Here is a 16,088-nt window from a genome sequence, read left to right on the forward strand (position 1 = left end):
GGATGCATCCTTGGCCTTCTGGAATTTTCTGGGATGTGCTGGGTGATCCAAGCATCCCTCATGCCATCACCACCTTCACCCAATGATGCCACCACCTCTGTGACTCTTTGCAAGTCACTAAAACTCGATGCTCCTTTCTGGATCAGTTCCATGAGGGAGAAACCCTGGGGGAACCAGAATGAGGAATTTATCGAATTCCCATCCCCTTCCAAAAAAAAAAACCAAGCAGCAAATTTTCCAAGCTCGGTAGCCAGTGGCAACAGCCCTGCAGAATGAATAGGCTGTCAGGCTCAGCATTAGGAAATGTAACTATTGCATTTTGCAGCTCTCCTTTTTCTTTGGAGCACACGTTCATTTAAAGGAAATGCTCATTGGGGTTTGCATTCCGCTGATAGGACGGCAGGATCTTAATTTAGGGATATTGTGCAGTTTATATACATTCTGCTAATAGCATTATGAGCATAGTTGGGGCTAATACAAAATTAGAGCTCTAATTTGCATAAACAAATTACTGTTTGGATTAGTGCTAAATGAGGAAGGCGACTGATATTGGAGGAGATTTGATTTGGCTGCAGTGGCTGTGTTTGGATAATGGGGGATGGATAGGAATGAGCTGGGAGGTTGTGGGTTGGGAGGGAGGTGGGATGGTGCAGGAGGTTCCAGGTCATGGAGTGGACAAAATTTTTGGGTGGCAGAGGAGCCTCTCTAAGACATGTGGCCAAGTGGGGATTTGCCTCTTTTCCCTGTCAGCCAGGGGATGAGAGGATATGGCCTGAAGCTGTGCCAGAGGAGGTTCATGTTGGACATCATAAGGAATTTCTTTGTGGACAGGGTTGTTAAACATTGGGATGAGGTGGAATGGAGTCCCCATACCTGCAAGTGTTCAAGGAATGCCTGGACATGGCACTCAGTATTCTGGTCTAATTGACAAAGTAGTGATTGGTCACAGGTTGGACTTTATGGAGGTCTTTTCAGACCTAAAAGATTTTGGGATTCTGTGATATTTATGCCTCAGGTGTCACTTCAGAACTTACTGGTCCTTCAGAATAACATTATGGGCAACAGTAACTGGGTCATGATTCCTGATCTATCTCAATCCCACTTCCTCAAGACAGGGTTTGTGAATTTAGGGAGAGTTGAAGAGGTGGGGACAGGTCCCCAGCCCCACTCACTGGACCCTGCTGAGGTTCAGCATCAGCTCCAGGTAACAGGTGGGGGATGGAAATGCTCTTGGATGACTTGTCCCATGCAGGGATTGGGAAAAATCCTTCCAAGAGCCAGATTTGAGGGGCAGAATAAGAATATCAAAGTTATGGTATCTGATTCATAGTAGGAATAACAATACCAAAAATACAGACTCATGGAATGTTTTGAATTGGAAGGGATCCTAAAGACCACCTAGTTCCAAACCCCTGCCATGGGCAGGGATGCCATCCACTGCATCAGGTTGCTCAGAGTCCCATCCCACCTGGCTTTGAAACACTTCCAGGGATGTCAAAATTTGTTGAGCTCCATTAAACTTGGCTAAACTTGGTGAAGGTTGCTGATTCTCTCATGGAAATGCATCCTCATTTCCTTGTTTCTGCTCGGGCTGGAGGTGCAAGCAAGGATGGGAGAAGTTGAGGTAGAGTCCCTGTAGGTCATTTTTTTGTGGTCAGTCATGACCTCCTCAATTTTAGTGGGAACTGTCCCTGCCCATGGCAATGGGGTTGGATGAGATGATCTTGAAGGTCCCTTTGAACCCAAACCATTCCACGAATCTCCAACCCCGCGGTTCGCTCATGGAGCAACACCTCCTTGTGACATTTCCCCAAATTTGGGCTGACCTTGACTTTGTTTTTCCTGCAGATCCCCACTGTTAAACCAAATCAGACCCTCACTCCAAGGTGGCAAATCCCAGCTGGCCCAGCAGCGCTGGAGGAACAAAAGCTTCCGCTGCATCGGCGGCGTCATGTACCGGGTGTCGGCCAACAAACTCTCCAAAACTTCCAGCAGCCCTGCCCGGGCCAGGGACTTGGGCACCAAAACCCCCATCAGAGCAGGTGAGCAGGAATCTGTCCCATTTCATGTCCAAAATCTGTTAAGTTTGTTTTTTAGCTGTTTATTCCCAGTTTGTGAGGTTGCGACTCATCCTCTGGACTTGTAGAATTCCAGATGTGAAGGTGGTGGACATCCCATGGTGCCAAGTGCTGTTCTTGCTTTACAGCAGCTCTGAAGTGGAAATAATGTTGGAAAAATTAAAGGTTTGGGAGAATTGAGGTTTTCCTTAAGTCAAGCTTGTGGTGATGTGCTGTTAAACTTGGTTTAGCAGGCAAAGTCTTGGATAACTTCAAACAGCACCACAAGGTTGAATGTGCTTGAGATGTTCATCAAATTACATTGAATGTTGACCTAAAATTTTGGGAAGATCAGTCTCTGGCTTTGATTAAATTTGTGTTTCAGCTCCTCCTGTGTTTGACACCTCAAGTGTGGCTCTTAAAAAAGAGCAAAGTTTAACTGTGTTTAAAGTATTTTTAAATTTTCTTCTTGGTCTCAAATATTTTTGCTCCCTGACTTGTTTATTGAGAATTTTTGGGAATAGTTAAACTGGGGAAGGCAAAACTGGTGGCTTTGTGCTGATTTTCCTGGCTGGAAGGATGAACAGAGCAGAGGTGAAGATTTTTATGGATGATGCAGGAAATCAGGCAGTGAGGGGTGGTTTGGATTGGAAAGGACCTTTAAGATCATCCAGGGACCACCTTCCATCAGACCAGGTTGCTCCCAGCCTCATCCAGCCTGGCCTTGAATGCCAAAATATGATGGAAAAGCACATGAAGAGAAGAGACACAACCTTCAAAACCCTGCACTGCAATTCCTGTGGGAATTCTGAGGCATCCTGGGTGGTTTTAAACCCACAAAGAGCAGGATTAGGGGGGGAAGGAGTTTTGTGCTGGGATGGGAAGTGGAGCTGCCTGTTGTTGATGGCTGCACAAAAACAGCTCAAGAGTGGTTCTGCCTTAAGCACCATCTCTGGGCATTGAAGATGTCACCAAAGGCAGAAAATATCCTGCAGGAATGGAAGAAAAGGAGTGAAATCCCAGGACATGGACAGGGATGTTGTTGGATGGAGCAGTGAACAGATTTCAGGACAGAGTTGGAACACTAAGAGGGAGAAGTGATGGCTGGAAGGATTGGAAAAGTGGAAAATCTGGAGCTGCCAAGCAAAGGAGGGATGTCTCTCCATGGCCAGGTGGAGCAGCCACAAACCAAGGGGCTTAAACTGGTGGGAGAGGCAAGGATGATGAAATGCTGGACTCATTTGGCTTTAAAATCTCCATTATTTTAAAGATTTTTTGTTTTAAAGAACAGGTTTCATGAACTTCTTTTTTGAGGGGGACATGGGTAGAAGGTAAATTTTTTAATTTATCCAAGTGCAAGTCTGTAAATTTGTCTGGAAATAGCAAAGTCTCATTTGGGCAACTCAGCAAAGGCTGATGGATTTAGCCTGTCCATGAATATCCATCTGGGTTGGGAAAAAGGGGAGAAACACCAATTTAAAGGCAAATTTCTGGGAAAGGGATTAAGCCAAAAGTGTGATGGGATGATTTCTGCAGATTCAGACCTTGGAATTACTTGTGGGGGATTCCTGAGGGGATTTGGGGTGACAGGGCATAGAGGAGATGAGATCCCCCATTTTTCCTTTCTCACTGAAACCATATTTTCTAGTGAGGTCTCATTCAGAAAATTTGGTTTAATTAGTCCCACTTTAGGAATGAAGAGTTATCCCCTATAAAATACAATCCCATCTAAACATTATTTTAAATATATTCCTTATTTTACACTCGCCTCTTTCCTCCTGCCACAAAACCCAAGGAACTGCTGTGGATGAGTATTTTCATGTCATCTTTCATCTTTCCCCATAATTCATCCTCCTTCCCAGGGTTGGATTCCAGAGATTCCTCTTGCCTCAGGATAACTGGGGCTGGCAGGGTGGAAGATTTGTGTGTTCTCATCGGCTGCGAACGTTTGCTCAACGCTCTTGTGTTTTTCAACACTTGACAAAGTTTATTTAAAAGATGGAAAAAAATGGCTTTTCCTTTCCCTTTCAGTGCCAGGCACCATGTGTTTGGAATAGTGGAGAGACAGGAAATGCTCCTGACAGTTTAATAACTTTACTTCCAGTGGGTTATAATTCTGCTCTTTTCCCTGGATTTATAGGGTTGGGGTTTTATCTCTACATAATGCTGGGTGCTGGGGCTGATCCATCCACACCCTTGTAGCATTCCCAACTGATTTATTGATAGATGCTGGTGGTGAGTTAAGATTTGGTCTTGAGGATGCACATCCTGCATCCCTGTGCTGTATTGGGATCAATCCTGAGGCTACCAGGGCAATGGGAAGAAAAGTTTTCTGTGGCTCTTCTGGAATTGGCTTTGTTGTTTGGCTTGGGGACAAGGAAAGTGTCACTGCAATCCCAGGAAAAATTTTGGAGGTGTTTTGCACATGAAAAACATCCCTGGAACAATCACAGCATCACCACAGCCTGTGCAGCTGCTGAGAACTTTGCTCTCATCTCACAAGTGGCTCTGCTCCCAAAGGATTTCTGCACCCTCCACACTTTTCTCCAAAAAACCTACAAATAAAATATAGAAATAAATTTTTTTTTTTTTTGCCTTCCCAGCTGGATAAGGACTTTGAATGTGGAATAATTAATTGCTTAGGCAAGGATGGAGAAGAAAACCCAGAGTTTAAACATTGTCTGCTCATCCCTGTGCAAGAGAAAGATCAGAATCAGACATGGAAATCAGGAAATGGAAATCAGACATGGAAAATCTCTTTCTCTTTGGGATAACTGGTATTTCAGCACCCCTGTATTTTTTCACTTTGCAGAATTCTTGGAAAATCAGCAGTGGGATGGTGTGGAAAGCATTTGCTACGTGGCAATTAATTAAACAAGTGGAATAATTGGGTTTCTCACAAGGAACTTTGCCTTCATTTCCTTCTCCAGCTGCTGAGGCGTTTTCCAGACTCTTGAGGAATTTCCATGAAATCAGGGAGAGAAGCAAAAGGTCCTGGGCAATGTAGAGTTTCACAAAGAAATACAGAAGGGGAAATACAAGATTGAAAGCAGCAGAAAGCAAATTAAGGTTTGACATTGTCCGGAAACCAGCCCTGACCCCAATCTCAGCACGAGCTGCTGCTGCTGAGACAGGAATTGCACTCTGAGCTGGGGCTGACTCCAGCAGGGTTTTCCAAATATCCAGGATCTTTTTTTCATGGGCAAATCCTCACCTGCATGATTTCCTCATGCTGAGTTTTTAGGTCTTGGTTGGGGAGGGGCTTTGGGGACTCCAGAGGTGACAGCCACATTGAGCAATGTGATTTTATTTATTGGGGTTTTCACATTGTCTTCATGACTGTGGATTCCAGAGCCTTGGAGATACCCAGGATTGCTGAGCTCCCAAAGGTGGAGGTTTAAGAGGAGTTTTAAGTCCTCCTGAGCTGAGGCATCTTCCACCCATTGTAAGGGTGGCTCTGATCAGAGAGAACCAAATTATTAATTAAAATATGGTTGAGTTCAGCCTTCCAGAACTGGGAGGGATTTTCACTTTCTGTCTCCATCCTGCTGTGTAATGTCCCCTCCTGCCTCAGTTTCCCCTCTGCTGCAGAGGTGATCAGCTGGGGAGGTGGAAGGTCATGGAATCATGGAAAGGTTTGGGTCAGAAAGGAGATAAAAGACAATCTCATTCCAACCCCCTGCCATGGACAGGGACATCTTCCAGTATCCCAAGCTGATCCAAGCCCCACCCAACTTGGCCTTGGACACTTCCAGGGATGGAACAGCCACATCTTCTCTGGGAATTCCATTCCAGCCCCTCACCACCCTCACAGGGAAGAATTTCTTCCCAATATCTCATCTATTCCTGCCCTCTGGCAGTGGGAAGCCATTCCCTGTGTCCTGTCCCTCCATCCCTTGTCCCAAGTCCCTCTCCAACTCTTCTGGAGCCTCTTTAGGCACTGGAAGGAGCTCTGAGCTCTCCCTGGATCCTTCTCTTCTCCAAGATGGACATTCCCAGCTCTCCCAGCCTGGCTCTGGTTCTTGGAGCATCTCTTGCCTCCCCCTCCACTGCATCAGGCTGGGGACAGGTGATGCATGCTCCTGAACACAATTTGATCTCCACACTCAGAGATCTCCATGGTGCTGGAAGGAAGTGCTCTCTGGCCTCCCTGTGCACCAACTAATTTTAAAAATGCTGAATGTCACAGAAACACTCTTCCCACTTTTTCAAGGATGATGAAATGCTCAGCACTGCTGCTGGCCCACTGCAGGAATGATGCTCCTTCCTCTGTGCCACTCCTTTTTACAGAAGGAAAGGAGGGATTCAGGACTGGAATGTTTCCACCATCCATCTTCTGCCTCTGCTCTTAATTTAAGGAGGAATTAGGGAGGATTTGCTCCAATGTGCTGGGCTTTGCCTTTTCACCATGTCCATGGAAACATCCCAAGCTTCTTGTTTGTCCATCATGACCCACTTTCCTCTCTTCTGTCTTCAACACACCTTGAATGTGTTGGGATCACACTGGAGGGGTAAGGAAGAATTTGGTGGAGGAGACACCAGCCCAATGCTGTGAGGTGTGAGAGCAGAGAAATTTGGAATGTTGCTTTCCTCAGGTTTCCTCTGGTTTTGCTGTTGCTGGTACCAAAATCCCTTTGTGCTCACTCCCTTTGTGGTGAGTTCCTTGGGTTTGGGATTGCTCAGTCTCCTGCCTCTTTTGGAACTCAATTCCTTGGCTTCTTCAGGATCATTCCATTGTTTTAGGATTGCTTAATCCCTTGGACACCTTAATCTCAATCTCTTGGTTTTGCTCTGTATCTTGAATTAATCTCTTGGCCCATTTGGGAGTCATCCCCTTGGCTTTGGGATTTCTCAATCCCTTACCTCTTCTGACCTCAGTTCCCTGGCTCCCTCAGTCTCAGTGCTTTTTCTTTGGGATTGTGGAATCCTTTGGTCCCTTTGATCTCAGTCCCATGGCCCCTTTTTTACTCAATCCTTTGTCTTTGGGATTTCTCAATTCTTTCCTCTTTTCAGATCAGTTTTTTCTCTCTGGCAATCCCTTGGCCCCCTTTGAGCTCAGTTTCATGGCCCCTTCAATCTCAAGGCTTTTTCTTTGGGATTGGGGAATCCCAAATCTCAAATTTCAATCTTTCAATCAAATTTCAATCTCTTTCAATCTCAATCTATTTAATCTCAATCCCATGGGTTTGGGATTCTTCAATCCTTTACCCCTTTTCAGATCAATTCCTTTGCACCTTCAGTCTCAATGCCTTGCTTGGTTTTGGGATGATCCTTTGGTCCCTTCAGTCTCAATCCCTTGTTTGTGAATTGTTCTGTATCTTTGAGCTCAGACTCTCATTTTTTTTAAACTCAATCCCTTGTTTTTTGGATTCCTCCTTCCTTTACTCCTTTTTAGCTCAATCCCTGCTTTTGGGGGTGACTGAATCTCTTACCCCTTTGGACTGCAGTCCCATGTATTTTGGGGATTGATAGTCAATCTCTTATCCCTTCAAAACCAAGTCTCTTGTTTTTGGGATTCCTCAATGCCTTACCCTTTTTCAGATCACCCCTGTAGCCCCCTCAATCTCAGTGCCTCATCTTTGGGATTGTGGGATCTCTTGGCCCCTTTTTTTGGTTTTGGGACTGTTCAATCCCAATTTTTTCCTTGATTTTGGGATTGTTCAATCCCTCAGCCTCTTTGAGCTCAATCCTTTGGCCCCTTTTGAGCTCTATCCCATGTTTCTGGCATTGTTCAATCCCTTTGGCCCCTTCAATCTCAATGCCTTGGTTTTGGGATTGCTCAATCCCTTTTGCTGTAGGAGCTCAATTCCTCAACTCTGGAATTGCAGGACCAGATCATCTGCTCAACAACACCCAACCTGGGGTTGCTTCATTAATTGAAGATGATTCATTACTTGAAGTTTTTTTGCTAATAAAACCCTCGTGACCACCTGACTCAGGGACATTCATGGGATGTGGGGACAGTTGGGGAGGAAAATGGGAAAACCTCAGTTTATTTAGCAGCAGCTCATCCCTTCTTTTTCTGTTGTCTTCTCTGGAATGAGGACTTGTGCTGTCCAGTGAGGGAAATAAATGACCCCCAGCAGCTGTGAGTGCTGATCCTCAGAATCTGCAGAACCCACTTAAATGAATAATAATTAAAGAAATAAATTTCCCCCAGTGCAGCCTCAAAACTTTCAGTTCAGCAATAAAAGCAAGGAGAGACTCAGAAAATGAATCGCTCGGCTCTTTCCAAAGGAGGCTGCACTGGGAGGGGTGGGATGATAATGGGAGCTGCTAAAGCAGCCAGCATGCTTTAAGGAAGGTTTTTCCAGGTCATGTGGGAACAGTATGAAGAGAGGTTGTGTCACTTGAGGGATAAAAGGATTGAGCAATCCCAAAATTATGGAATTGAGAGTGAAGGGGCCAAGGGATTGAGGAATCCCAAACCTAAGGGGTTGATCTCAAAGGACATAAGGAATTGAGTAATCCCAAAGACAAGGCACTGAGAATCAAGGGACCATGGAATTGGGGTCAGAAAGGGTCAGGGATTGAAGAATCCCAAACCCAAGGGATTGAACTCAACCAGCCAAAAGACCAAACTCAAAAGGGATAAGAGACTGAGCAATCCCCAAACCATGGAATTGAGAGTGAAGGAACCAAGGGATTGAGGAATCCCAAAACTAAGGGATTGATCTTGAAAGGGGCCAAGGGATTGATCTCAGAAGGAATAAGAGTTTGAGGAATCCCAAACCCAAGGGGTTGAACTCAGGACTAAGGACTGAGTTCAAAGTGGGTAAAGGACTGAACAATTCCAAAACCATGGGATTGGTGAGCAAAGAATAACAGGATGATGGGATGACCCTGTTGTGATTATCCCCAAGTTGGAGCACTGGCCAGTGGAGCTGATCACCTGCCTGCCATTGCTTGGACAAATTCCAGGTTGGTTCCCTCTGTGTGTAAGATTTCCATAAATTAAGCTTCACTTGGGATGGTGGAAGTAGATGGGAAGCAACAGGCTTGATGCTCAACATCATCATTCTATCCATGTTTTCACCCTTTTGTCTATCCCTTGGCCCTACCACACCCCAACTCTGAATTTCTTCCTTTTTTTCCTGCCTATTTCAGTTTTTAACTCATTGTTTCCCTCCATGGGGAAGATTTCTATGAATTATCCTTGATTTGGGGTTGTGGAAGTAGATGGGAAGCAGTGGGCTTGGTACTCAATATTGATCATTCTTACAGTGTTCTCTCCTGTCATCCCTTGGTCCTGGCTCACCCCAGCTCTGGATTTTTCCCTTTCTGGATTTCTCCTTTCTTTTTTTTTATTTTCCACCATTTAAAAAAAGCATATTATTAGATAAGATGCTCCAACAGACCTTTCCATGAGATGAAGTCCTGATCCTTGAGCTGTGCCTTGGAACAATAAAACCCATCCTAAATAATTAAGCAGGTGATAATTAACTGTGATATTTGCAGCCGATTTTTAACTCAAAGGAATATTTGGAATGTTGTTTTCCCTTGGATGATGGGGAGCTGAGCAGGAGTGTTGGACTGGATGGGGACATCCTGATATCCATGTGGGAATGCTGGAAGGCACAGAGTGTTGCTCCTGAGTGCAGTTGCTGGGCTGCCAAAGGAAATCTTTGCCAACCTTTCCCTGGAGCTTCAAGCTGTGTTTTGGGGATTACGGAAAAAAAAACACCCATGATCCACTTGAGCTGAATTTTAGGATTAAGGATGTGAAAAAGTCCTAATTAACTTACAGAGGTGCAACATCCCACCTGTTTGTTTTAAGCATTCCTTTGTTTGACAAGGATAAATTGTGCCTTTTTCACATTTTCTACCAAAAGCCGAAATTCCAAACGCTGCGGAAAACACCGCGGGACTGCTTGGCTGTGGATTCCTTCCCAGGAACAGGGAATAAAAACACAAAAAAACCAAAAAAAAGAAAAGCAGGAGTTAGTCTGTAGCCCCTGCTATTAATCATAGCTGTAATCATGCATTTAATGAACATGACAGCTCCCCTCCCTCCGGAGCTCCCGCTGGGTTGGGAGCAGCGATCGCATCTCGCCGCGAGCCAGCGGAGCCGCCAGCGTTGGGCTGGGATGATGCACAGGAGAAACGGGCTCTGGGTTTCCTCAGGCATGATGCTCTCTGAATCAGCAGGAAAGGGGGACAGAAATCCACCTGTCCCTTCCACAGGGTTGTTTCAGAGTCCTTCATTGTGTTCTTGATGTTCTCTGGGGCAGCTTTTCTTATTTTTCTGCTTTTTTTCCCCTTCTCCGTTCCGTTCTCGCTGCCTTGGGAGGAATTTGCTGTGGCACCTCTTTAGATTTCCATAGAGAGGGATTATGGCAGTGCCAGGGATGTGGGAGTCCCTCTCCTCTCACAGCACTGCTGTGTCCTGATGTTCTCCCCAGCTGGGAAACGATTGAGGAGAAAAATGGGACAGATCTGGGGCTGGGATGTGCCCAGTGTTTTGTCTGAACCAAGCAAGACTCACAAAGTCAAGCCCTGGGGACATTGTTTCAGCTTTTTGCTAAATTTAACCCAGACTGCAGTAAATTTTGGCTCCTGATGTTGGAATTTAACCCTCATCCCATTCTCCACTGTCTTTTGATGTTCAAATTTCACCCCAGTTTCAATAATACACCCTCCAATGCCAGGAATATTTATTTATTAATGTGTTTATTAATGCAAATCTCTTGTAGTGACCAGTTGGGAATTTTAAGTTGCCAACCACCCTAAAAATCCAAATTTAGGCTCCTTGGACCACCTGAAAACTTAGGAACATCCAACCCCTTCTTCTTGTTACTTGGATGTATACAAAGCTTTTACTTTTATTGAAACTTTTTTTTTTTTCCACAATGCAAGAGCTTCCAAAAATACCCTCATGACAGAGGCTGAGTTTTCTCTATAAATCCCAATGGATGGTAAAAATGTTTAATTACGGAGCTTTCTTGGCTTGGCTCCTCCTGGAGAAATATTTGGGTGATTTTTTTATAGTTTGGGGAGGATTTGCACACAGGATGAATAATTAGGGAATGAGAAAATGTGGATGGGGGATTTCTTTGCCAGCTTTGCCAGACCTGAATGGATCTGACATGGATTTTGTCATGGATGGGACCAGCTCTTGGATAGTTAAACTGCCTTTGGGATGTGAGTTAATTCCTGGAATGGGAGGTGATTGCATGACTTCTTGCTGGAAGATGAAAACTGGGGAAAAAAGTTTAAAAAAAAGAATTCAATTGATGTATTTTTGCTACATGAAAATTCCAACTCACTGTCAGGAGTGTGTTGGCCCTTTTATTTATCCTCTAGTTATCTCTTTAATGATTCCTCCTTTCTGGCCAGTATGACCTTTAAGGGCCCTTCCAGCCCTAACCTATTCCATGATGTGGTTCCAAACCTTTTCTTCCCTGTGTATCCACTTTTATCCCCAAATATTAAATATTTACAGAGATTATCTGCTGCCCTCAGGAACTGATTCCTGGTGTCGCTTTAAGGAATATTCTACAGAATTCCAGAGGGCTGAGGATGCTCCAGCCTTATCCTGATAGATTTTAATTTGGGGCTTTCTCCCCACATCATTTGGGAAGTTATTGGAGACCCTTCAACCGTTTCTTCAGAGCATCCTAAAGTTAACAAATATTTATTGTAGCACTAAAAAAAAATGCTCCTACAGCTTGGGACGAGAAGGAATTAAAACAATAGTGGGGAAAAAAAAATCCCAGAGGTGCCTGAGATGCCCTGTTGATGGAATTTGATGTGCAGAGGGAACAGATGGGGCTTTGCCGACGCCGGCAGCCGAGTGACAGCCGCGATCAAATCGCGCTTGCTCAACTTCCCAACACGCCCGGGCTGGCAGGTGAGTGACTGAGCTGCTCTCAGCCCACCTGGAAAAAATGAAATCCAGCCTTTCTTTCCTATTCATTCTTCCCTGCACCAGTCAAGGATGATTTAATTCCATGCCTGCGTGGATGGGAGCAGTGCTGGGCTTCCCTGTCTGGCTTCTTGGCCAAGCCAAGCGTGGAAATTTGTTGGATTGATGGTGGAAGCGTGGGTTTGCTTAGAGAAGTGTTTTGGCATTTTTGGGTGCTGAGGGGGAAAATTTCTGCTGTGTTTAGGGTTGGCAAGGAGCACCTCCAGAGATGGGAAGCCCCTAAAAAGGGTCTCTGTCCATTGGTTCTCTGGGAGCTCCGTGCTTTGGGTTAAATAAGGTCATGGAATAATGGAATGGTTTGGGTTGGGAGGGAACTTGAATATCACCCCTCTGTAATGGGCAGGGATGCCTTCCACTATCCCAGGTTGCTCCAAGCCCTGTCCAGCCTGGCCTTGGACACTCTCAGGGATGGGGTATCTGTAGTTTCTCTGACCAACCTGTGCCAGGGCCTCCCCACCTTGCAGGGAAGAATTTCTTCCCTGTATCCCATCCCTCCCTGCCCTCTGGCAGTGGGAAGCCATTCCCCCTATTCTTGGTATTCCAATCCTTGTCCAAAGTTCCTTCCAGCTCTCATGGAGCCCCTTTAGGCACTGGGAGGGGCTCCAAGTTCTCCCTGGAGCCTTTTCTTTCCCAGGCTGAACAACCCCAGATCTCCCAGTTTTCCCTCATTGCAAAGAATCTCCATTCCTCCAATGATTTTTGTGAACCTAAGTTACTCAGGACTTTGTGAATTCCTGCAAAATTTCTTGATTCCAAGCAATGATCCCTGTTTTTCTCTCTCCCCAGCACTGAGATTGCACTCCACACCCAGTCCTGGAGCCTTTACACCCAGCCTGAGCAGATCCTCTTCGTGCCGATACATCGCCAGGTCTGTACTCATGGGCAGCAGGAATGATGTGCTCCAAGCTTTGGAATTATGCTCAGGAGGGAGTCAGGAGATTCAGGGGCAGCTGTTGAGCTGGAGGATGATTTGGTGAAGCTCTGGCTGCTGCTTTTTCACAGCTTCTACTTCGAGGTGGTTGTAAGCTAAACCAGAGCCTCCCCAGCCTCCCAGAGAAGAATTTCTTCCCAATATCCCATTTATCCCTACCCTCTGGCAGTGGGGAAACCATTCCTCCTTTTCCTGACACTCCATCCCTGATCCAGAGTCCCTCTCCAGCTCTCCTGGAGCCCCTTTAGGCACTGGAAGGGACTCCAAGTTCTCCCTGGAGCCTTCCCTCCTCCAGGCTGGACATTCCCAGTTCTCCCAGCCTGGCTCCAGAGCAGAGGGTCTCCAGCCCTTGGAGCAGCTCCATGGCCTCCTCTGGATCTGCTCCAGCAGCTCCACATCCTCCTGATGTTGGACCCCCAGAGCTGGAGGCAGCTCTGCAGGTGGAGTCTCACCTGAGTGGGGCTGTGGGCAGAAATTCCCCCTCTCTTGCTGCCCATTCCCAGGACATTCTGGGCTCCCATGTCTGGATCATGTGGAGCTTCTCATCCACCAACTCCCCTGAGTCCTTTTCCTCAGGGCTACTCTCAATCCATTCTCCACCCAGCCTGGATTTGTGCTCAGGATTACTCACCACATATTCAGGACCTTACACTCAGCCTTGCACCTCCTTTTAATCCAGGAGCTGCAGACAGCCAACAATTACAGAGGTAAAAATGTGCATTTTCTCTGAAAATCAGTTCTTGTGTTTTTCATGGATAATGCACTGCATCCTCAGCAAAACAGAGCTGACTGTGCCCTATCACTGAATTATCTGCTCTGAGAGATCTCATGTACCCCCCATGGTTTATGTTCACCCAGATCTCTTCCACCTGATCCCACACATCCCAAGAGCTGCTGGATAATTCCCTCTCCAGCTGGAAGCTCATGGAAAACGTGCTGAGCAACTTCTGAGCTCCTTAAGTAGCTTCTAGTGGCACCAAGCAATTGAAAAGGAGCTTTTCTGCTCTTTAGTGGTACTTTTGTCCTTCTGGTCATCACATAAATCCTCTTTCTTTGAGGTTCATGAGCAGGTGCCCACTTGAAAGCCATGAACAGCATCAGGCCCAGGTAGTGGGGCATGTGCTGAAGAGCCCTCCAAGTCATTCAGCCTTGGCATCCTGTGCTGCACAAGGAGAGGATGTTTCCTTCCTCACCATATTCCCCAAGAGTGTGGGAAATCCTCTCCACATTCATAAAATCTAAGGAGAGAATCAGAGTTATGAGGGTGGGAAGGGATCTAACTGATGACTTTGATGTTATCTTGCAGATTTTTAATGATTTGGGGTTAAAATCAGCCAAAAATTGAAAATACTTAAGGGCTTACAACCATGAACTTCCTAAAGATGGGAAACTTCCCTCTCCAAAGATGGGTTCCTCTGTGGTTATTGAGGTGTCTTCTCCATGTCATCATGCTGTTGGAGCTGGAGGTTTTTCCCTGAGCTTGTCCCTCTTTGTCCTTCAGCCGTGCTGTGCAGAGGAGCTTGGCCATCATCCGTCAGGCCAAGCAGAAGAAGAAGAAGAAGGAATATTGCATGTACTACAATCGTTTTGGGAGGTGCAATAGGGGTGACAGCTGTCCCTACATCCACGACCCTGAGAAAGTGGCTGTCTGCACCAGGTAGGGATGGACACAGAGTCCTGCTAAAATGGGATATTGGGTGGTTTTGGTGCTTCCTTGTGGGATATTCCTAAGGGAAATGAATGTAACAGAGATGTAGGATAAAAAGGATGGGGGTTTGGGGTCAGGTGTAGGTTTTGTGCTGTTGGGTTGGAAAGAGGAGAAGCATGGAATTGTTTTGGTTGGAAGGGACATCAAATATTGGGCAGGGACAGCTTCCACTATCCCAGGTTGCTCCAAGCTTTGTCCACCTGGAACACTTTCAGGGATGGGACAGCCACAGCTTCTCTGGAAATTCCATTTCAGGGCCTCACCAGCCTCACAGGGAAAATTCTTCCTGATATCCTGTCTATCCCTCTGGCAGTGGGAAGCCATTCCCCTTGTCCTGTCACTCTGTCCCTTATCCCAAGTCCCTCTTTAGCTCCCTTGGAACCTATTTAGGCACTGGAAGAAGCTCTCCCTTTGCAGCCTTCTTTTCTGGGCTGGGTGACTTGACCCCTGATCACACTCCAGGTTATTCCTTCAGGAGCATTGCTCAGATCAGTTTGGATCAGTCCAAAATTCAATAGGTTTGAATCCCTCAGCCTGTGACATCGTGCAGCTCTGAGACTCTGTGATTTATTCCAGGAGAACTGATCCATGTTGGCAGCTTATTAGACCTGCCCAAGAGTTGATTAAACTCTATTATGAGTCATTTAAAAAGTGCAGAAAAGCCAACTCCACTGATGAACTCCTGGAGTAATTTCTCCATAAAATTGCTGCTGTGCTGGAATCACTTGGAAGTTGCTCAAAGCTCAATGGGAGACAATAGAGGAGGAGAAGGTGATTTATTGTTTTTTTAACTGATTTTATTCCTTCTCACTCATTCTCCCATAACAAATCCCATAATTCCTTGCCTACTTTAGGAATTCTGCTCCTTGAAGTCTTTTGGGTCTCTATCCTGTCTCATTTCCATGCAGCATTGGAGGAAAACACTGATTTCTCCCAATTTTGTGTCTACTTGTCCTGGTTCCTTTATCTCCAACCCCATTGTTTAGCTTTCCCTTATAATTTTTAATTTTTTTTAATCTGTTCTCACAGTGGTCACTCCTAGGAAAACTCTTGAATTCCTCATTTGCTTTGAGATCTTGGTTCCTGTTCTGGGCCTGCCTTTGCTCCTCCTGGTCATTGGCAACTCCCACCTTGGGCTTCATCCAGCAACTCACAGAATGGGATCATGGAATCCTGAAATGGTTTGGGTTGGAAAGGATCTTCAAGATCATCTAATCCACCTCCTTTACCATAGGCAGGGACACCTTCCACTATCCCAGATTGCTCCAAGCCTTGGACACTTCCAGGGATGGGGAATCCACAGCTTTTCTCTGCAGCTTGGAGTAATCAGAGCTCTTGGAAGGACCTTTCTCCTTCTGGGAGCATCATGTCTGAATTTTGGGATTTACCTTGCTTTTACCTACTAATGAGCAGCCAAATGTGATGAAAGAATAAAATCTATCAGAAATTATCATCTGCTCTTCCAAC

The 16,088-nt window shown here is 45.7% G+C and overlaps 1 protein-coding gene across 1 annotated transcript in view; it reads left to right on the plus strand.

The window, feature by feature from the left end:
- Positions 1 to 16,088, plus strand: part of ZC3H3 (zinc finger CCCH-type containing 3) — a 124,469-nt gene that overhangs the window by 80,851 nt on the left and 27,530 nt on the right. The window contains exons 5-7 of the mRNA XM_079302779.1: positions 1,849 to 2,042; positions 12,769 to 12,850; positions 14,415 to 14,570. Of these exons, the coding sequence (XP_079158905.1) occupies positions 1,849 to 2,042; positions 12,769 to 12,850; positions 14,415 to 14,570 (432 nt within the window). The remainder of the gene's footprint in view (positions 1 to 1,848; positions 2,043 to 12,768; positions 12,851 to 14,414; positions 14,571 to 16,088) is intronic.

This window comes from Erithacus rubecula (genome assembly GCF_903797595.1).
Source record: "Erithacus rubecula genome assembly, chromosome: 3".
In the NCBI taxonomy this organism is placed as follows: domain Eukaryota; kingdom Metazoa; phylum Chordata; class Aves; order Passeriformes; family Muscicapidae; genus Erithacus; species Erithacus rubecula.